At 41.5% G+C, this 22565-nt stretch overlaps 1 protein-coding gene across 1 annotated transcript in view; it reads right to left on the bottom strand.

Moving 5' to 3' along the window:
* Positions 1–15486: 15486 nt before the first annotated feature.
* MKI67 (marker of proliferation Ki-67) overlaps positions 15487–22565 on the bottom strand; it is a 39515-nt gene continuing 32436 nt past the window's right edge. The window contains 2 exon segments of the mRNA XM_067533432.1: positions 15487–16156; positions 17844–21692. Of these exon segments, the coding sequence (XP_067389533.1) occupies positions 16017–16156; positions 17844–21692 (3989 nt within the window). The 3' untranslated portion in view covers positions 15487–16016.

The following is a 22565-nucleotide window of genomic DNA, read 5'->3' as shown; positions in this document are numbered from 1 at the left end:
CCATAGATTACATTCTGCTGTAATTCTGCCTGTTCTCAAAAAATATTGTTTGATACTAATAACCTTGCAAACTATGATCCAATCTTAAATATCTCATTCCTGGACAAAATTATTCAGAAAATAGTAGTAAACCAATTCCAGTGGCTTTTGGCCCCCGGGTTATGGCAAAAAAATGGCGTTGGTTGCACATTGATTAATAATTTCTTCATGGTGAGGGAGAGTGAGCATCATGGAAACAGACAGATATCTGTGCGGAGACTTCATAGTCGCAAAAGAAACGTATAAGAAGTTGGGAGAGTTTACCCAAAAGAAAGGCAGCAGTTAAAATAGCACATAGCCACAAAATATCTACTAAATTCTGCTTGTCTTATTGATTAAAAAAAGATTTTGAGATCCTACCTTGAGAATTCAAGTTTCATTGATTTGAAAAGGTTTAGTCATTTTTAATGTATTTCTACCTAGGCATTAGTAGGGAAAGGTACTAATAATAGGAATAAGTTTCTGATCTGGATATAGTTAGAACTTTTTGGGTTGGGGAGGGGAGAATGGATTTTTGTCAGTTGCCAATTAATGCTGTGTTCCGTTTCTCTGTATAGGAGTAGACATTTTTCATTTGCACTCTATCATCTGTTCATATCTGAATGTTAGTTTCGCAGCCAGTCAATGTTTTTTAAACATATAAATTAGTTAAGGTTAATCAATCCATCTTTTATGAACACAGACATTTATTCATTGGAAATAATTTACTTCAGATCAGGTTTTATTGCTGTAAATAATGCTAAAACCATAATTTTCTAGTTGTCCTGTTTTCTCCTTTTAATTATCTGTTGTGGAGCTGATCAATTCAAATCAGCATTTATTTGAATTGAAACAGTTTCAGTTTAACAAATAAGTGCCCAAAGTATCTACCTGTAATGACTGGGTTACTACTTTGATCTCTCAGTTACCTAGACACAAATTTACCATCACTGTATCTCAGAAATGCCACAGAAAAAGACAGTTTATAGTAACTACTATTGTGTGCTGAACCAGCAGAATATAAATGTCTTTCACACACTGAAAGACTTTTTTTGTCTCCACTCCCCAGAGTAAATATATTTTGTCTTTCTTTTCACAAGGGAACACACCTTTTCAAAACAGGGAAACAAACCTGGAAAAGCATTCCACTTTCATAGGAATAGTGGAATGTTCTTAACATATGCAGCCTAATGACTTTTCTTAATTACTAGGTCATCTGGGCTACTTTTTTGTTCCACACATATGTACAGGTAAGAGAGAGTGAAAAGCCAGAATGCAAAATACCAAACAATCCTTGCCAGCATGTCTTTTTCAGTGAGGAATCTTCAGCACAAAGCCTGAATTTCAAGTGAGGAACAATATGGACAGTTTAAGGTAAACAAAGCTGTTTGAACAATACTTCTTCTTGTCCTTTTTCCTTTTTCTTTCTTTCTTTTTTTTATAGTAGCAACATTTAATCTGGCATTTAAAAGATGATACTTGCAAATATGGCTAAGCCCTGTATTCAATTCTGTTCAACTACTGGTGTGAAATTTTAATCAAAAAACTAGAGAGCTCATTCAAAGAAGAAATTAGTGAAAAAACTTTGGTCGTCTCTCATCAGTGAAAACTGATTTAGTTATGCAAATTACTGCTATGAATATTAAACCACTGATGAAAGGTTTTTAATGAAGGGATCTTTTGTTTTGGAAATGCAAGGGTATATGCTTTAATTTCTTGCTAATTTACTGTTCTTTGATAATGTTCACATTTTCCCCAAAGTGACTTCACTGATGGGTTTAATACTGTGAATAGAACTACAGGCCAACAATACTGGTTTTGACAAGCCTTCCCCTGTGTAACTATAGATCATGATTTGCAGCCCCTTATGCACAATTCTATTAGGGTGAATTTTGTCTACAGGGCTTTCCCTGAAATGAATTCTCATTTTAATGTTAGCCTCCTGCAGTTTTTAATTTTTAATCTGTAATATGAAATTGCAAATTTTACAAACATCATTTGAAAAAGCCACTAGGACAGAACCGAATGCCAAAGTTTACATATTGCCTAATTAGACTGTTATGAGAAGCAGCTTATCAATGTCAAGCCAAAGATCATCAAAAACTCCAATTACTAATTTGAAAAACACATATATTTATAGGTTCATTTTGTTTAATTTGCATCCGATTAGCTTAATAATTGTTTAAAAATTGTATTAAGGTTAATAATTTTGGTTCAGCTAGCAACACACCTGGGCTCTGAAAGTGGTTTAGCAAATTAATCAGTAACTCTGCCTACAATAAAACTCAACTGTAATCTTTTCCATCATAAAGCACAGAAAATTCATTACTCAAATGACAAGGCAATTTTAAATATGAAAAGGCATTAAATCCATTTACCAGCACGATCAATATTTTCTCTGGCTACAGCTGTATAATTGGTCAGATAATTATAAAGAAAAAAGTCTACTTCCAGATATGTGGCATCTTCTTAAAACGTTTCCGCACCTGATTTTAAAAGGTTGTAAACAGAAACTCATCTGCCTTACTGAATACTGAGCCAAATTCTGCTTTGTTACAGCAATGTAATACAGCAGAATTTGGCCCAAACTTTTTAAAGGTTTTACAATGATCTAATTGACTGGCCAGGCTCACTGTTCTTAAATATTTTTAAAGTACAAGCCTTGCAAATTAAAAAATATTTATAGCTATCGTAGTATATAGCTGCATCTAAAGATTCTATCATAGGTATATCAGGTAAACAAGCTTTTCAACACTAATTAATTACATTACGTCTTGCAAAATGTGACTCAACTTTTAAAAATTGTATAAAATTCATTGTATAATTGAGAACGTTTGCTCCTTTAGCTACTGATCATGCAAGCATCGCCCTGAACTTGTATGGAGTCAAATTGAAGTCAATGGACCTCAAAGTGGTCTGTCCACATGGAACTGCTTGTAGAACTGGACCTGATTTAGAAGGACATGCTACTGACTTCATCAGTACAATGTCATTCTGTGACTCTGTCATATAGTGATCACTGAACAATATGTAGAATTAAAAAGAAAATCACAAAAGAGAAAAGTTAGTCACCGCAACTATTATGAGTTTTCCTCTCCTGGATTCTACAGGTTCTGAACATCAACCACACACAAGTATTAAGGTTACTCTTTCTTGTAACCTTGTTATTCTGTCTAGAAGACACTGTGGTATGTAATAGCTTTAAAAGAGCTAAGCATTGTTATGTTTAGATACGAGTGATCCAGTGATGGTCACCTTAACTACATTTAAACTCCCAAATAGACTTGAATTTTAGTAGCTAAAAGTTAAAAATGTGGTCCCAGCACTAAGCTACAGACTGCTTGAAGATCTATATGTCTGTATTTAAAAGCCTCTTGGTCCAAAATAATGGTTCCAGAAAAGTCGCTGAATAGTTTGTCATTTAAATTCAATGGGACCAGGAATGAATTCTGATGAATTAATCCTGATTCTAACTAAGTGTCCTTGCTGACACTCCTATAAAGTATTTTATTCATGTACTCATTATTAAAAATGGGCTAATAGAAGTCTCTGTAAACAAGTATGAAATATTAGTTACAAATATTGGTTAAAAATATATAAACATTAGGACAGCGTCCAGAATATCTTCCAAACTGAGCTGCTCTGCCCTTGGGTCCCTCCTGTTTATATCAGGCAGCTGTTAAGCAAGTTTACTGTAATTGCCTTTTTACCACACCAAGAGAGAGGACATCAGGTTGCCAGGATCCAAAGCATTTAGGATTTTATAAGTAAAAACCAATACCTTAAACATCACTTAGAAATCAATTGATAGCTATTGAAGATCACAGATCTGGGCTCTCATTGGGAAATACCACTTCAAAGACAGGAAGCTGTACTCTGCACTAACTGCAGTTTTCAAATGATTTTGAAATGTAGCGCCATTTTGGGACATTCATTTCTGCTCCCTCCTCATGTTTACCAATCAAGTTTTTCCACACAATCCTTGGATGATAAGAGCAGACCTTTTTCTTTGGACTGATTAAGTTATTCTGTCTCCTTTTTGTACCCCTTCTATCAACATACATTGCAACAGGTTATTGTGCCATTTTATGACCCTTAACCCAGCTTCTAACAATTGAGCTCCCAACTGGTGTAGGCCTGCGAGCCCCCTCACTCTCCTAGCAGTTCAGACACAATCCTCTCCCTACCCCCTCCATTTGGCACTCAGTGATAGAAATTCAAAAACTAAGTTTAACTTCTCATGGCTGGAAAATTTTCAGCTTTGTCCCAGTGAATTTGGTAAAGGCTGTTTGCTATATTGCAATAAGAGCTACCACAGCTCACAAATTTAGAACCCCTTTTTGCAATTCTACATTCAGACACAATCTAGAAGTAACGTAACTCACTCCTATAGACCTAAGAAGCCCAAGAAACCCAGCAGTAATACTACTGATCTGCATTATGCATTTATTTATTGTTTCTTTGTCCTCCTCCACTGAACAAACTGTTCAAGAACTGCTGTAGAGCCAAAATAATTTTTCAAAACCCTTGTTGCTGATGGTACCTGCTGTGCCCATCTAAAGTCAGGTATAAACTCCTCCTCAGAGATAACAGTTGTAGACAATCTGTTAGCGACTCAAAGAGAGGGCAGGAAATGAATATAGTGGCTCTGAACCTGCTACAGAGGAGATTTATTACAATTATTGCCAAGCCTATCAAGCAAATCATCTAATTCCAATTGTAAATTAATTTGAAGGTTAGGCAATTTCTAAGGGCCTAGAAGATGTTCAGCTACTGTCTCCTTAATTGCAGTAAAACTTATGCTTCTTTTACGTACTTATGCTCAAAGTCATCAGGCTAAATCCCATTTATGTAAAAGCAGATGCAACTCCCCCTAAAGATAATGGAAATTGAGTCCATATTGAGCTGAATTCCAATGCTGAATTTGGAACATAATGGACATGCTGTACAAAAGCATATATACACTTCGTGTGTGTGATGAAGTTCAGGGAAATGGTCCTGGAAGGACAACTATGCATGCTTTGATAGCTACAACAAACTTTGATACAGTATGGTTATTTACCCTATAGCACTTCCAGATGTGCTGACCACACAGATTCCACTCTTGATGACTAGCAAGCTGCATCCTGTTTTTGGCGGCAGGTAAAAGGAGTCCTACTGGAACAATGACTGGAGGACTCTTCTATCAAAACTTGCATCTGCACCAAGGTGTAGCGAATAGTGAACATGTGAACTGACCTCCACATTGATGCCCTACAAATCTCCATCAAAGGGATCTTGAAGAGGTGGCGGAGGTTGCCTGAGCATGATTCAATTTGGATCTACTGTGGCCAGGTGAATCTTTTTTGACAAGAACAGGCATGTATACAGCCCAAAACCCACTTGGATAGACTCTGTGAAGTTATTGGCCTTCTTCTTATCCATTCTGCAAATGCCATGGGGTATTCTAATTGATTTGGTCCTGTCCAGGTAAAAGCATAATGCCCTAACCATGTCTAGGGCATGAAGTTTTACTTCAGCTGGTGAAAAATGGGGTTTAGGGAAGAAGACTGGGAGATGAATTGATTGGTTAACTGGAAATTGGAAATTCTGAAACAACCTTAGGCAGGAAAGTGTGAAAAATGGTATAAAAGGGACCTGCCATGAGGGCCTAAATTTCCCATATTCTCCTTGCAGATGTTACAGCAACCAGGAAAGATATAGACATCAAAAGCTGGTGAATAAGCAGATAGGCATGGGCTTGAATGGAGGCCCCATTAATCTCGTCCCAATCATCAGTGGATTGAGTATCTGATTGGTAGAAAAGCAAGTGTCAATCCTTTAAGGAGTCTTGTCACTGTAGGGTGAGAGAATATAGTGCGGTCCAGTACTGGGGGATGGTGAGCCAAAATGGTATCCAGATACACCTTACATGAGTTGAGGGATAGTCCTGCCTGCTTGAGGGAGAGCAATGTGTGTATGGGTGTTCAGTGCATTTCAGCCCCAATAGACAATTAGAGGCTTCTTGACATCTGTAGCCAAACAGACAACCTCATTGTAACCACGGACACTGGTTCTCATTGCTGTATGTAACGTATCCCGTGCTGCCTGGATCACCATTCTGGCAGTGAGTTGTCCTTCAGACAAGGTGAATCTTAGTTCCTTCTGATAGTTGCTGGGGAATGTGTCCATCAATGAATAAGGAAAAAGTCATACTTAATCAGGAGGGTCTGATGACGTAGCTGGCAACTCTAAGTTGTAAATTCACTGAAGAGTACACATTGCATCCAAACAGACCCTGTTTTTTTACTTATAAAAGATATTCCAGGATCATGGGCAGCAGGTATCATAGGCCAGGGGAGGCTAAGCCTCCCCAAACAGCCAGGCATGGCCCTGCCTGTGCTCCACCCTGAGGTCCCCACTTCCTCCTGCTGTGTCCCACTCTTCCCCCATGATCCCACTCCAGGCAGGCACTGCTCCTCTTCCTGCCCTTGCTCAGCCTCTCCCCTGAAGGGAGTGAGGGCTGGGGCTAGGGCAGGCCGACCAGTGGCCTGGGACTCGGGGCAGCTAGGACCACCCAACTGGGGCAGCTGATGATCTGGGGGCTGGGGCTGCCTGGCCGGCCCAGAGCTTCTTATGTTAGGAGTTACTTGTGAGACGGGTCCCTGAAGAGGGATGGAGAGCAGGGTGGGAAGGAGAACTGGAATAGAAGTGGATAGAGTAAACCACTTTGGTAACCTCCAGTGTGCTCTTGTCTGAAGTAAGGTACAACCAGGCAGGTAGATAGTGTGATAGTCAGTCTCCAAAGGATAGTTGCACAACAGGTAATCTGATTGCGTGGATTGCTTCATGACTTTGACAGAGGTGTGGAAAGTGCCTCTTAGATGGGGCAACCAATTGAGTAGAAGCCAGCATGGGAGGCCCCCCCAGTTCTGTGGTCTGAACTTTCTCCTGAAGGATTCCTGAGGTTTAGGGAAGGTATGCTGACAGTATTGGAATGGTCTCAATCTTTGAGGTATTTGGGATCTACTAAGATGCCCTTTTTGTTGAAGGCACATAAATCCCCAGTGACCACAACGTTGCTCTGGAGTCCTGGAACATGTAGAGAGAGTAGTCCATGTGTTCACTGAAGAGCTTAGGCCTTTCAAATAGGAAATCTTCCACCATGTTTTGAACTTCTCTTGGAAGGCCTGAGGACTGGAGCCAGGATGTTCATATAACCACTGCCATGGCCATGGATCAGGAAGCTGTGTCAGCAGCCTGTAGAGCAGCTTTCACAACCAACTGTCTTTCAGTGATGACAGACTGAAATTGATCTTTCTGGCTTTGTGGCAAGTGTTCAGTAAAATATGTAAATTCAGAGTGTATGTTAAAATCCTCTTTTGCTATCAAGGCCTGGCAATAAAAATTGGCACTAAAAATTGGATGATGAGTAGCTCTTCCTTCTCAGAAAGTCCAGCCATTTGGATTCCCTGTCCAATGGAGAGGGCCTAGAAAGAGCTTGACATCTCCTCTCATTGGTTGCATCCACTACAAGGGAATTAGGGCGAGGGTGGGAGAAGTACTCCATTCCTTCCTGGAACGTAGTATATCTTATCTGCCCATTTACAGGTCAGTGGGATTGTGGCAGGTATTTGCCACAGAGTATGTGTGGGAGAAAATAAAGCCTCATGGATGGGTAAGGAAACCTTTCCCTGGGGATTGATGTTCAGGATGTCCACCAAGAAATTTTTTTTACTCTTGGACTTCATCTAGTGGCATCTGAAGAGAGTCCACTCATCTTTTTTTGTGAGGTTCATGAGGTGATGGTGACAATACCACCTCATTCAGAAAGGAAGAGGATTTTATGGATGGAGGTGAGATAACCTCAGCCTGAGACTCTTGAGCCTCCTGTATATTGTTTGTCACCAGAGAAGGACAAATTACTAACCTGTAATTGGAAGTTCTTTGAGATGGATGGGTCCCTATCTGTATTCCACTGTGGGTTATGCATGCACACCATGCACCTGGTGCCAAAGAATTTGAAAGTACCATTCATTGGTCCATGTATACACCCTGGTTCATCTCATGCCTCTGTCAGAGAGGATAAAGGGCAGCACAGACTGCCTGCCTGCCTCTCCAGTTCCTTCTCCACTGCAAATCAGATAAGATCTGAAGCAGAAGGGAAGGAAGGCAGGTATTGGAATACAGATAAGGACCACACATCTCAAAGAACCTCCAGTTACAGGTCAGTAACTTCCCCTTCTTCTTCAAGTGATAGTCCCTATTATATTCCACTGCGGGTGACTGACAAGCAGTACCTAAGTGAGAGGAGGTTGTGGCAATGTAGATGGTAGAGCTGAGCAGAGGACTGCTGTCCCAAAGGAGGCATCAGCAGAGAAATCCTGCACCATGGCATAATGTCTCATAAACATGTGAATGGAGCCCCACATGGCCACTTTACAGCTATCAATGAAGGGTTCTGCCTGAAGTAATGCTATAGTTGTTGCTTGTGCTCTGGTGGAATGAGCTCTTACCCCATGGCCAGGTGGGGTGGGGAAAGAAATTTCAATGGCTGGTAGCAGAGTAGAATGCAGCCAAAATCCATTTGGAGATTCTCTAGGTAGAGGGGGCATACCCCCTGATTCTTTCTGCTATAGAAATCTTGGGGATTTCTTGATTGGTTTTGTTCTTTGCAGGTAAAAGGCCAAGGCCTGTTGAACATTGAGGAAGTGGAGTCTTCATTCCTCTGCGGAAGCATGCCATTTTGGGAAGAACACAGGTAAGTGAATCAATTGGTTACGGTGAAATTATGAAACTACTTTGGGGTGAATTTGGGATAGAGATGCAAAAAAAAAAAAACCCTACAAGATGGTTGCTTATCTTGGTTGTTCTTCAAGATGCGTTGCTCATGTCCATTCCATTCTAGGTCTGTGCATGCCCATATGCATGGTTACCGGAATTTTTTTCCCCTTAGCAGTATCTGTAGGGAGGGCTCTGGTGCCCTCTACAGCCACATGCTCATGCTGTGGTATATGAGGCGCCACCAGTTCTGCACCTCAGTTCCATCTTGCCGTCTCTTCTGACAGTGGGGATGGAGGGTGGGTCCTGGGATGGGCAATACATCTTGAAGAACAACAGTTACTACAGGTAAGCAACCATGTTTTCTTCGATTCCATTCTAGGTAACTCACCAGCAATATCATTGGAGGTGGACTTGGAGTTCATGAATGTGCCATCTGCAGCACTACCTTCCCGAAGCTGGTGTCATCCCAGGCCTGCAGGATTATGGCATAGTGGGACGTAAAGGTATGTACTGCCAAATGTCCCTGTCCTTTCCAGTTCTCCGCTTGAGGCCCCTGCAGATCGCACAGTTATCCTTCCTATGCGCTTCCCCAGACACTTCAAGAAGCTGTCATGGGGGATGCTAAGCGGGAAGGGCTTACTACAGGTAGTGCAGGGTTTAAATCCCATGGAGTGGGGCATGCCCTGATGACAGGCCAATGCCTTTAAACTATTTATACTAACTACAACTATTATAAATGAACAAAAAGAAAAAGGAAACCTAACTAATAGAACAAGACTGAGCTTTTGCAATCTCAACTCAGAGGGAAGTTTCAGCAACTGTGCAGGCAGAAAGAAAGAACTGAGGGGGCGTGAGGCCGGCAGTGCCTCATATACCACGACATGAGCATGTGGCTCCAGAGGGCACAAGAGCCGGCCCTATGGATACTGCTAAGGGGAAAAAAATTCTGGTAATCGTGCACGTGGGCATGCAGACAGCTAGAATGGAATCGATATGAGCAAGCACTCAAAGAAGAATTTATCCTTATGGAATATAGAATATGGATGATCTATCATTATCACTTCAAGCTCACCAACCTTTCTAGATGAGGTGATGGCTACAAGGAAAGCATCCTTCATGGAAACGAGAGACATGGAACAAGAAGCTCAAGGTTCAAAGGGAGTGGGAGGGTTTGTGACTACTGAGAGAACAAGGTTTAAGTTCCACTGGGGAGTAGACCCCTGAATAGTGGTCAGCTTCTGGTTAGGCCTTTCCAGAATCTATTGGTCAATGGACGTGTGACGAACAAATAGCCATGAGAAGGATGGTATGCCACCAAGTGGAATCACAAAGCAGTGATGGACAAAACTGATATCTTCAAAGAGCGTATATAGTCCAAGATGAGAGGAATAGCTGCAGTTTCTGGGGGAATGCCTCTTTGATGTGCCCAAGGAAAAAAGCACCCACATTCAGCTAGGTAATATCTTCTAGTAGAGTCCTTTGTACTATTAGAGAGGATGTCTTGCAAGGCTGTGGCACAGGAATGTTCTAAGGACAATGTCCATCCAAAATACAAAACCCTGAGGCAGCACGGACATGAATCAGGGTGCCGTTCCACTGGGTCAGAAGCTCGGGAAAAGTTGGGAGGATGATTGGTGGTCAGAATGACATATGTAGGAGGTTGGAAAACCAAAACTGTCTGGGCCAAAAGGGGGAAATTAGGACGATCCATATTCTGTCCTGCTGGATTAGAACTCATGGCAGGAGCGATAGTGGAGGGAAAGTATAGTTGAACTGGTCCAACCAAGGAAGAAGCAGAGAATTTCACTGGGATGGCAACCTAGGGCTCCTCTGAAGCAATATGCGGTTCATTTCCTATTTGCTTGAGAGGTGAACCGATCCCTGGTTAGGGTTTTCCATAGAGAAAAAATATTGTGCAAAATCAAGTCATGGAGTTCCCACTTCTGGTCGACTGTGAAGTGTTTGCTGAAGGAGTCTGCAAGCACAATTTGCTTCCCCAGAAGATAGGCTGCTGATAGGGTAATTTGATTGCTGATACACCACTTCCACAGGCTAACTGCTTCTGCACACAGGGAGATGGATCTCACGTCTCCCTGCTTGTTGATGTAGAAGACAGTTGTAATGCCTGACATTATAAGGACACAGTGAGTGTGGATGAATGGAAAAAAGGTCTTGCATATCTTCTGGACTGCTCACATGTGAGCAGTGATATTGATGTGCAATCTGGTCCAGGTACCTTGTGCTGTGTGACTCCCCAACTTAATAGGGATGTGCTTGTAATAATGGTCCTGTCTGGAGAGGAAGGAAGAAAGAGGCGTTAAAATGGCTGCTTGGGAGGCAGGCTGGGGAAGGTGTGTGGACTGGTCAGAGTGCGAGCCCGATTGCTTCCTCCGGTGGGATCTATGCCTCATTGTCTCAGAGGAGCGAATAACTGGTCAAATGTGCGCTGCAGATGATGCTGCTGATGTTGCTGTTGAATGCCACAGTGATGCTGTGTTTACGCCCCCAAGGACCGCAGAGTAGCCATGAAGTCCTTGAAGGAATGAAGTATCTGTCTTGTCTGAGAACAGTGTTCGGCCATTGAATGGCAAATCATCAACGGCTTGCTGGACATTGGGGGAAATGCTAGAATTCTGCAGACAGGAAGGCCATCATCCTGGGCGATGTATCTGCAGGTGACAAATGCACAAAATTGCTGGTTAGCAATTCACATATGCAAGGAAGAGGAGGTGGTAAGCTTCCTACTCAGCAGATCTATTTGTTTACAGTCCCTATCCTTGGGGGGTGGACTTAAATCTGCCATATTGGGCTCTGTTATTCATGGAAGTTACAATCAGAGAATTTGGGGCTGGATGGGAGTAAAACCCATCAAACCTTTGCACAGGAATGCAGTAGTGCTTTTCTATATGCTTAGCTGCAGGCAGTACTGAAACCAGTGTGTTCCAGAGAACCTTGGCAGTTTCAAGGAGTGCATCATAGAAGCATAGAAATGTAGGGCTGGAAGGGCCTTTGCAAGGTCATCTCGTCCATTCCCCTGCACTTATGGTAGGACCAACCATCGTTAAAAGGACGGGTGACTCTCCATGGGCAGATGGCTGTGGGATATCCAGTATTTTGTGGGTGTTCTTGTGCAGGAACTCTGCTTGGGTACATAGGAAAGCAGTTATGCACCACAAAAGGTCTTGGTATGGTTTGAATGCCTTTGGTACAAAAGGGGAGGAAGAGCCTGGCAGCATGGACTCATCCGGAGATGAAGATGAAGCCATCAACTGAGCCAGAGCCTGCTTGCTTTGCAGGGCTGATGGGATAACTCTGGAGGCTTCGCAGGGAAAAGGTCCATCCGTGTCTGGGCCTGCAGGAGCTCGACGGTCACCCTCGCAGACCTGGCCAATGATCTTGCTTTCAAGAAAAACAATGAGTGGGAACTTCACAACCAAGAAGCGTCCCACAGATTCCATGGAGGTCACTGGCATGGCTAAGGCATTGATGGCCAGTTGGCACCAGGCCAGAAGACGCCATGCTGACTATGAGACGAGCCCCAATCTGCAATGGTCTGTCAGTGCTCCCTGATGCAGGTCAGGTGATGGAGAGTGAGAGGATGAAGTTCCCAAGTCAGATGCCAAGAAGCCTCAGGATCCGGGGGATAAAGTTGGAGCTGGACAACAAAGAGTAAGAGGACTGACTCATCCGTTGCCCAAAATGAGGCAGGGACCGGCCCTGTTGATGGAAGCGTACTGCTGGTACAGAGTATGCTAGTCCCTACTGGTACTGGAATGTCTGATGGCACCAACATCGAAGGTGGTGAAAATCATCATGGTAACATGCAGTGCCAACTGCAGCGGTGACGAGTTTGCTAGTATCAAGGTCTCTTGCACTGGTCCTAATACCAGTTCTGTTTCCACAATCTGTGGAAGGGAAACATCGGGGTATGATGCTGACAGACCCCAGGGTTCAATGGGCCAGTCAGCCAATATGGCTACAGGTGACAAAGCCCTGGCAAAGTCCTGGACCAAAGGAAAGATTGGGGACAAAAGGCAGAGGAAGTCAGTAGCTGCCTGGTAGGCTGCTAATGTGTAAACAATCGGTGGTGGCATCACCTTCGTTGGTACCAGACTCAATGGAGGCTCAGGGTCCAGAAACAGTGTCAATGGCAGAGGGTTTCTAACCTCCCGGCTGAGAGCTGGGACCAGTCAGGAAGCGGGTGGCTGCCGCGAGCCTCCCCCAGAAGCTGCTGGCTACTGCTCACCTCCAAGCTGGGAGCTGTGACAGGGCGGGAAGCGGGCGGCTGCAGCCTGACTTCCTGGGACCAGAGCACAGATGCCTGCTGCCCAGCTTGCGTAGTGCAGGAGGCTGCCACCGGGTTCCCACCTGGGAGCTGGAACCGGGCAGGAAGCAGGAGGCTGCAGCCCGGCTTCCTGGGACTGTGGCGGCTGCCACCCGCCTCCCAGCTGGGAAGTGGGCGGCTTCCACGCACCTTCCCCAAAAGCTGGCGGCTGCTGCCTGCCTCCCAGCTGGGAGCTGGGACCCAGCAAAAAGCAGGGACTGCAGCCTGCCTCCCCCAGAAGCCACCAGCTACCGCTGCTTCCCAGCTGGAAGCTGTGACAGGGTGGGAAGTGGGCGGCTGCAGCCTGACTTCCTGGGACCATGGCGGCTGCCACCTGCCTCCCAGCTGGGAGCTATGACTTGGAGAAATGTGGGGCTGCCGCCCGCCCTCCACAGAAGCCAGGGGCTGCCACTCGTCTCCCAGCTGGGAGCTGGCACCGGGTGCAAAACGGGCTGCTGCCGCCTGGCTTCCCCAGAAGTCGGCGGCTGCCATCCACCTCCTTCACTGTTTTTCCCTGGATATTCCTTGCCTGCGTCTCGTGTACCCCCAGGGGTACATGTACCACAGATTGAGAAACTATGGTGTATACATACATCAATACATTTTTTTTAATGAGTTGTTAGACTGGTGGCCCTTCAGGGTTGTAAAAATGATATTTGTGGCCCTTGAGCCAAAAAGGTTGTGAACCACTGATATAGGGCATACCACACATCCAGCAAACCTTTCCCTTTATACACATTTACACATTACATGAATTTACTATAAACTGCATCACAGATTTTGGGATTGGCTGGATTACTTTGTAGAAACCAATATTTATGCAGCACGTCCTGTCTACACGACTTCCTCTTTACCTCATCTTTATGTTCCATCTTATTTTATCTAATGACTTTGTCCACTGTAAATGGCTCTGTGGGTGTTCCCCCCTAAGGTAGTACAGACATTCTGTTTGCAGCCTGCTGATCCTGCTGTTCCTGTCTCCCAGGAAGAGGACTCACCCATGTCTAGTAACTCATGTCTAGCCAAGCCTACACCATCATACAGGAGAAATCCTGATGGGGTTCAGTCAGCTGCATTTTTGGCTGTTTTGTGCACCTGGCACTTAGGGCTCCTGTAGTCAATAATAAAAAATCATTTTGGGATCACAGCCAGAAATGTGTCTTTTCTCACTCTCCCTCAGAGTAGAAGATAAAAGGCACCTATGATCCACTTCCTCTTATTAGTATGCACCAAAATGTCAGTTTGCATAACTATATTGGGGATGGAGACCTTTCAGCATCCGTGTTCATAGCAGTACACAATACTTCTGATGCAGGAACACTGAAATGACATAAGTGAGCTGATGGGACAGCTGACACAGCCTAGTATGAACCCAGCTGCCCCCCTCCTCCCCCATGTAAACAGTCCTGCCAACGGGAGAGCTTCTTCCATCCGTGTGGGAGCATCTTCACTAAAGCAGCACAGTTGTATGTAAAGACAAGCCCTAACTCTTCTTAGAACAGGTCTGAAGGTTGCAATGCCAGCAATGGGCTGTCCACATTAATAGTCCCATCAATACTAACACCAATGAACCTGCGCTAGTGGTCATGTAATAATGGAAGATATTAAGAAAAATGATAGTGTAGAAAAGGTTCAATGTTTAAAAATTTTCAGGGCTCAGCTCCTCACAGAAAAAACATTTCAAATGCTGGTTTCTTTTTGAATACTGGCTTAAAACGTCACCCAACAGATGCAAATATGTGGTAGTAGAAGTTGACTTATGTCTTGTTCTCCACCACATTCAATGGCACTTTTTTGTCATCAATTTCAATAGAGCAGGATTGGGCTCTTAAACACAAATAAATGGCAGGAAAAATATGTACTTTTAAAAAATATGTTTAACATTTTGAATTATTCATGCAATGTATTATTTAAAAGTAACAGAAAGACTCCATTATTTAATAAGTCTTTTGTTAGTGCATATGTATCTATATGGTCCTTGGATGCTGAAAACACTTGGATAACGTTATATTAAAATAACCGCATACAAAACTCAGAGTAACATTCCTTTGAAGATGAGGAGTTGGAGAAAGAGCACCATTCCTTCAAAATGCCTGCTTTTTGTCTGTTTAATTTTGCAGGCTGTCTGGTGTTAGCAGTCATGTGAAATTGGAACTGCTGCACAGCAAAGGGAAGTCTTGCCCCACAAACTAGGGGACAACCAATATTCTAAGAGACCCATTATATACAAGACATGCTTCCAAAAACCTGCAGGGTCACTTAGAGGATGAGGGAATAATGCTGACACTGTGCTTGTGAGAAAAAATTATACATAAATCCTGAGTTTTCCTAATATACTTATAAAAGCATGCTTAAATCACAAAATAAAACCACAAATCTAATTAACATTTACAAAATTTATTGACTCATAAAAATCTATCTGCATTTTTTGCAGTAGTCAATTTAAACTGTTAAAATCAGAATTCCCACAATAGTTTTGCCAATAAAAACCTGTAGATTTTTTTTTTAAAAGATATTTACAGAACTTTCATGAAAAAATAAAGCTTCAGTATTCCAAAATTAAACTAACTAGATAAGAACATATAATTACATATGGCCAATTCAGCGAAATAATACAACTTTCAGAATGCTATAATGATCGTCAATGAATGGAGGCATCAATGTTGTCTCAGGAAGATGTTTGTTGGGTGCTGTAATTTTACACAAGCTCCCCACAATTTGGAACTCAAATATATTTGGCTGAATTATGCCATTAAAAGAGGTATCTTTTCTACTTATATAAACAGGTTAAGAAACATGTCTCCATTATACCTAAATTTACTGAATGCTTTACAACTATCAAAGCTAAGTCCACATCCATGTACATAAAAAAATTGCAAAATCAAATACTGAAAAGATTTCAAAACAGAGGCTATTTTCTTGCTCTTGCACTTCCTCTTGTTTTCCTTTCTGTTCCTCCAGCACTCGTAATCATCTTTATACCACCTTTGTCAAGTTCTCCTTTAGTTTTGTTTCTTGTTTCTTTCTCCAGAGTTATACTTTCACCACACTCTGTTTGTAAATAAAAATATTAATTGTAAATTTGGATAATAAATCAAACATTTTAGCTGAAATTCAATCTTCAGCTATGCTGTTTTAAAGAAAAATGTCCCTAATGAATAAATCCCAGAGACAATATCCATGAATACAACAAACGAGTTCTGAAAGCCACACTTCTGCACATCTAGCATCCTTTAAAATAGATCCCTTCAAAGACTCAGCTACTTCTGAAACTAGGTTAACATTAGTAAGTGCACTAAACTCCATTCTTTTTCTTATATGGCATCTCCATTATTGGACATTTGAAACCATGGTAGCCCATTCTGTACAAATGGACTTCAGATATGGAAATTAGCTGTGATATATGTGGGGATGCCTGTTGAATAAGAAGTCATGGACAATTTGATGACTGTACTAATATGCTGTGGCAGAGCAGCAGATGGTACTGCTATAAATCACCAATTTGTCCAAAGACTAATGCTATAAACTGTCCAAAGACAGTTCTGTGAGTACAGGCCACTATTCAGTATGCCACCTGTTGCCAACATTCCTGCTGCTTTGTGGGTTAAGCCATTTGGCTAAAGGCTAAAGTTCCAACCCAAAATAACTGGCTGCACTTCATTCTTGGGGCCCTTGTGTAGTATAAGTCTCAAAGTTATACCATAAACCCAATTAGCTACTTTATTTTAGTGAATTTTTTTAACTATGTAAAACTAAAGACACCCAATAAAAATATTAAAGCAAGGAAAATCCTGCATTAGAATATAAAGCATTGGTTCTGGTCCACAAAGAGCTGGAAGGTGGGACTCCTCATTGTAAAAAGACTGGACACCTTCATAGGAATCTAGAAATCACAGGAAACAGGAGCTGATCCCAGAAAGAAGAGTCACTAGTGGCACCAGAGATGGTAGCTACCATCAAAAGCTGCTTGGTGGAAAGAGGACCTCCAGCAGAAGAGCATTATTATCCAGGAGAACAGTGACAAAGGAATCAGATATCTAGAGCAGCAGCAGCAGCAGATCAGGCAAAACAAGCATGCGTAGCAGGAGCAGGGAACAAGCAATGAGACCAGAAGGCAGGAGAAAAGAACTAGAAAGAGGAAAAAGACAAAATGGCAGACAAAGGGAAAAAAGGGAGAGGGCAGCACGTGTACGGGACTGGAGGATCAGACTACAAGAAAGCATGTGCAGGGAAAGAGGGGACCAGGCAGAAGGGAAGGATAAGAAGGAACAAACATAAGTGGGGAAAATTAAATGAAGGTGGAAAGATGGTGACTTTTTTAAATTGACAACATATCACATTAAAAACAGTTACTATCTAAATATTTTCTTAATATTATTTTTTCAAACAAACAATTGTTGTGATTGCCACAGAGATGATGTACAATTCCAAATAGATTGGGGGGGAGTTGATACATAATACAGTATGAAAAATTTTAAGGACCTAAGATTTACAGTAACAAAAGAAAATTGTATTTGTTAAGTGCTATACAAACACGTAGTAAGTGTCTCTGTGGCAATGAACTTAAGATTAAAGATTACAGTAATGTAAATTTTATCACTTTTATTAACAATATTAAGTTATGTGCAGGAACAAGAATCAAATACTGCCTCATCTGAAACATCCAATAGTTTGCATTCACCTAGCTTCAAAAAATTAATAATTGTATTAGGTAATTGAAAATAAATCATTGCCATACCTGTTTTTATTTTTTTGGCTGCCTTTTCATTCTCTGGCAAATGGCGTTTTCCTCTGACAGAAGTGGAATTAGCTGCTTGAGATTTGATATCAACCTGTTTCCCTCTGCCCTTTCTTGACAGACTAACTTTTGCCTGGAAAGTAGTATTTTCCAAAAGCACATTTTGGTCTTTTTTAGGAACCTTCTCTTTACCATCATTTTCTGGCAAGCTGCTTTTTCCTCTAAGAGAAGTGGAACTAGCTGCCTGTGTTGTGAGATCAACTTGTTTCCTTCTGCCCCTTCTTGATGCCTGGGAAGTAGTATTTTCCAAAGGCCCATTTTGGTCTTCTTTAGGAACCTTCTCTTTACCATCATTTTCTGGCAAGCTGCTTTTTCCCCTAAGAGAAGTGGAACTAGCTGCCTGTGTTGTGAGATCAACTTGTTTCCTTCTGCCCCTTCTTGATGCCTGGGAAGTAGTATTTTCCAAAGGCCCATTTTGGTCTTCTTTAGGAACCTTCTTTTTACCATCATTTTCTGGCAAGCTGCTTTTCCCCCTAAAAGAAGTGGAACTAGCTGCCTGTGTTGTGAGATCAACTTGTTTCTTTCTGCCCCTTCTTGATGCCTGGGAAGTAGTATTTTCCAACGGCCCATTTTGGTCTTCTTTAGGAACCTTCTCTTTACCATCATTTTCTGGCAAGCTGCTTTTTCCTCTAAGAGACGTGGAACTAGCTACCTGTGTTGTGAGGTCAACCTGTTTCCTTTTGCCCCTTCTTGATGGATTCGCTTTTGCCTGGGAAGTAGTATTTTCCAACGGCACATTTTGGTCTTCTTTAGGAATCTCCTCTTTATTATCATTTTCTGTCAAGCTACTTTTTCCTCTGAGAGCAATGGAACTAGCAGCCTGTGTTGTGAGGTCAACCTGTTTCCTTCTGCTCTTTCTTGATGGATTCGCTTTTGCCTGGGAAGTAGTATTTTCCAAAGGCACATTTTGGTCTTCTTTAGGAATCTCCTCTTTATTATCATTTTCTGTCAAGCTACTTTTTCCTCTGAGAGCAGTGCAACTAGTTACCTGAGATGTAAGCAAAATTTCGTTCCTTCTGCCCCCACTTGAGGGATTTTCCTTTGTACGAGAAACAATAGTTTCCAGAGAAACATTTTGATCTTTAGGAGTCTCCTCTTTACCATCATTTTCTGAAAAGCTACTTTTTCCCCTGAGAGAAATGGAACTAGCTGTCCATGGTTTGAGAACCTGTTTCCTTTTACCTCTTCTTGATGGATTAGATTTTGCCTGGGAAGTAGTATTTCCCAATGGCACATTTTGGTCTTCTTTAGGAATCTCCTTTTTATCATCATTTTCAGACAAGCTCCTTTTTCCTCTGAGAGAAGTGCAAGTAGCTGCCTGAAATGTGAGAAGAACCTCATTCCTTCTCCCCCTTCTTGATAGCTTCTCTTTTGTAGGGGAAACAATAGTCTCCAAAGACACATTTTGATCTTTTGGCATCTCTTCTTTACCCCTATCTCCTGGCAAGCCGCATTTTCCTCCAAAAGAAGTGGAACTAGCTGCCAGCACTCTATGATCAACCTGTTTCCTTGTACTGCTTCTGGATGGATTTTCTTTTGTAGGGAAAGCAGTAGATTCCAAAACTGCATCTTGATCTTTTTTAGGAGTCTCTTTTTTGGCAACGCTATCTGGCAAGCTGCATTTTTCTGTAAGAGAAATGGAACTAACTGCCTGTGGCCTGAGATCAACCTCTTTCCTTCTGCCCCGTCTTAATAGATTTTTATTTGCTTGGGAAGGAATATTTTCTGAAGTCTCATTTTGGTCTTTATCATTACCTTCAGGTAAAATGTGTTTTGCTCTGAGAGGAGAACTGGCTTCCTCAAATTCAAAATGAACTTTTTTCCCTCTGTCTCTTCTTAGTGTATTTTCATTTGCTTCTGTAGGATTATTTTCCAATATCTCAATTTGTTTTGTTTCAGAGGCTTCCTGTTCACCATCACCTCTCCTTACCCTCTTTCTGTGTCTAAGAACAGTTCTCTCATCATCTTTAGCATCATATACCATTGCAGCAGTTGGATTGTTTTGGGCTTCCTTGGTTTTGGAATTTTGCCCTGTCTGTAGAGATCCTAGAGAGTCTTTTGTAGAAATTGTCTCTAGTTCAGTTTCTGGTATATTTTGTGGTATCATTTCTTCATTTTTGGCAAATTCACCTTCCTTATTGTCCAATATACTTTTTTCTTTCTTATTTCCATGTCTTTGATTAGTTTCTTTTATAGGATTTCTGTTTGCTTGCAAGTTATAAATATTAAGTGGTGCTTCATTTATGTTTTCAAAATGTGACTCCTTTAATTTTAACCTTTGACCTGTTTTTGCTTCCTTATTTCCCTGAGATACTTTTGTCTCATTTTTTATAAATTTGGGTGTTTTAACAACAATTCCTTTTGATATTTTTTTGGGTTCCTGGACCTCTCTTACATTTTCGGGTCCCATCTCTGTACTTTCTTCCTTTGTTTCCTCTAATTGCTTTCTAGATTTTACTCTGCAAGATTTTCTCTCTTTCTTCTCTGTTATCATAATTTCAAGGGTTGGTTTATTATTTTCAGATTCTTCCACTGCAGGAGCTTCAGTGATATGCTTGGCAAAATCCTGTTCATCTGTTTGCGGACACTTTGCTGTTTCTGCTCTATGAGGGTTCCTTGTTGTCTGTCTTCGAGGTTTTTCTTTTGCATTATGCTGCTCTGTAGAACCCTGTTGGTTATCTTCAATTTTCCCTCTTCTGGTTCTTTTAGCTGGAACTAATGATTCTAGGATTTCTAATTTTTTCTCCCATCTAGAGCTCTTCCTAAGTGACAGAACCATCTTTTCATTATTTTCTACACTACCATGATCAGACTTATCTTCAGGTGCTATAAGCTCTGTTTGCAGAGGATGCCCTCTTACATTTTTACTGCTACTAGATACAATTGCTGTCTTGATGTTTTGATCACTTTCCATTATTAAAATATGGTTTGTGACAGATTCATGAATAGTCTGCAAATTTGGTTTCATGCTTGTAGTTTCTCTTTGTGGCATTAAAGAATCTTTACGATGAGACTCAAGATTATTTTTACCTCTTTTGGGTCTGTGAAAACTTCCATTTATTTCTACTGATGAAACAGCTTCCTTATTTTTGTCAAGTTGTTCATGAACATGAATTTTTGAAATGATTTCTTCTTGCATACACTGATCGGTTCTCTCTCTTCTTCCTAGATTTTTAACTATCGAAGTGAAAGCAACAGCCTCTTCCTTCTGGTCTTCAATGCTCTCTTTCACCAGACCTGGTAATTCTAGTACATTTACATCCTTCTTTAGATTTTCTTCACATTCTCTTAGTGAAGCAGAATATTCTTTAATTTCTATTTTCTGTTGTTTTGCCCTTGTAGATTTTTTAGTAAATGTAGATTGGTCTTTACTGGACAAATCAATAGATCCCTGGACAAGATTTAATTGTGGGGCCACAGGATTTTCAAAAAGCAATTCTTTATCAACACTATCTTTCAAATATTGGTTTAATTCTCCTTGCATTTGCATAGCTGGTTCTTGAATTGAATCCACTTTGGTAAGCAAAGAAGAGATTACTGAATTTGAGCGATTATGGCTCTCTATCTGAGAGCCTTCGCTCATTTTTTCTTTTTCAATACTTTCTATATTTTTCATAATTTTTGACTCCTTAGGTGAAATACATGCATGTTCAAAGTTTTCTTGCAATGCTTGTTCATTTTTAATGTTCCTATTCCTAGATCTCACAGATAGGAGTGATATTTTTTCAAGTGAATCTTCCAGTCTTTTCTCTTGCTTCAGTTCTTCTCTTTCATAACTTCCTCTGGATTCTAAAATAAACAACATTTTTCATTAAAAAACTGTTTTCATACAGAATAAAAGGAGCAAGAATAAAATTAGTAAAAGAAGTGCACAATATGCCTGATCAAAATTACGTCTAAGCTTAGGGTAGGACTATTTGATTCTATTAAAATAGTAAGTATATTTAATATTCTAAATAAGATATGTGAGTGACTACTAGAGATTCAACAATGAATTTTAGATTACACAATAAGAGGAAACAAATGTTATTTTATTGTTTGTGCTACTGATATTTTAGATTTGAGAGCAGCAAAAATTACTCACCCTATGCAGGAACAATGTTTCTTCAAGATGTGTACCCCTATGGATTCTCTCTCCACTGTAGGTGTGTCTGCATCCTTGCGCTGCTGATTGGAGAATTTTGGTAGCAGTGTTCGTTGGGTTCGCACATGCACTGTCTCCCCATATGCTATGCTCTGAGGCTAGCCAGCACGTGCAGACTAACTTTCCTCAGTGCCTTCTCAACTGCAGAGTCAACTACTAGAACGCCAAAGTAGAGAGGAGGATGATCGGTAGTGGAGCACCCACAGGGACACACATGAAGAAACATGGTTATTGCAGAGGGTGAATAACTTCTTTGAGTAGTGTCCTCATGGGTGCTCCACTGTAGGTGACTACTGAGCAGTATCCCTTTCACAGGGCTAAAACTTCACAGTTGGGTTAGTCACCATTTAAAGTACTGTGGAGCCAAAGATGGCATCAGAGGCAGAGTCTCTGGTGATTGCATAGTGTTCTGCGAAGGTGTGGACTGACGCCCACGTCGCTGCTCTGCAGATCTTTGAGATGGGGACATCCATAAAGACGTCGACAGATGAGGAGATCTAACTCATAGAATGTGTATG

Source organism: Emydura macquarii, unplaced genomic scaffold (genome assembly GCF_026122565.2).
Source record: "Emydura macquarii macquarii isolate MOO-44397 ecotype Brisbane River unplaced genomic scaffold, CSIRO-AGI_Emac_v2 contig_3343, whole genome shotgun sequence".
NCBI classification, from domain to species: Eukaryota; Metazoa; Chordata; order Testudines; family Chelidae; genus Emydura; species Emydura macquarii.
Note: the sequence above shows the minus strand (reverse complement) of the source record. Positions and strands in the feature narration are given on the sequence as shown.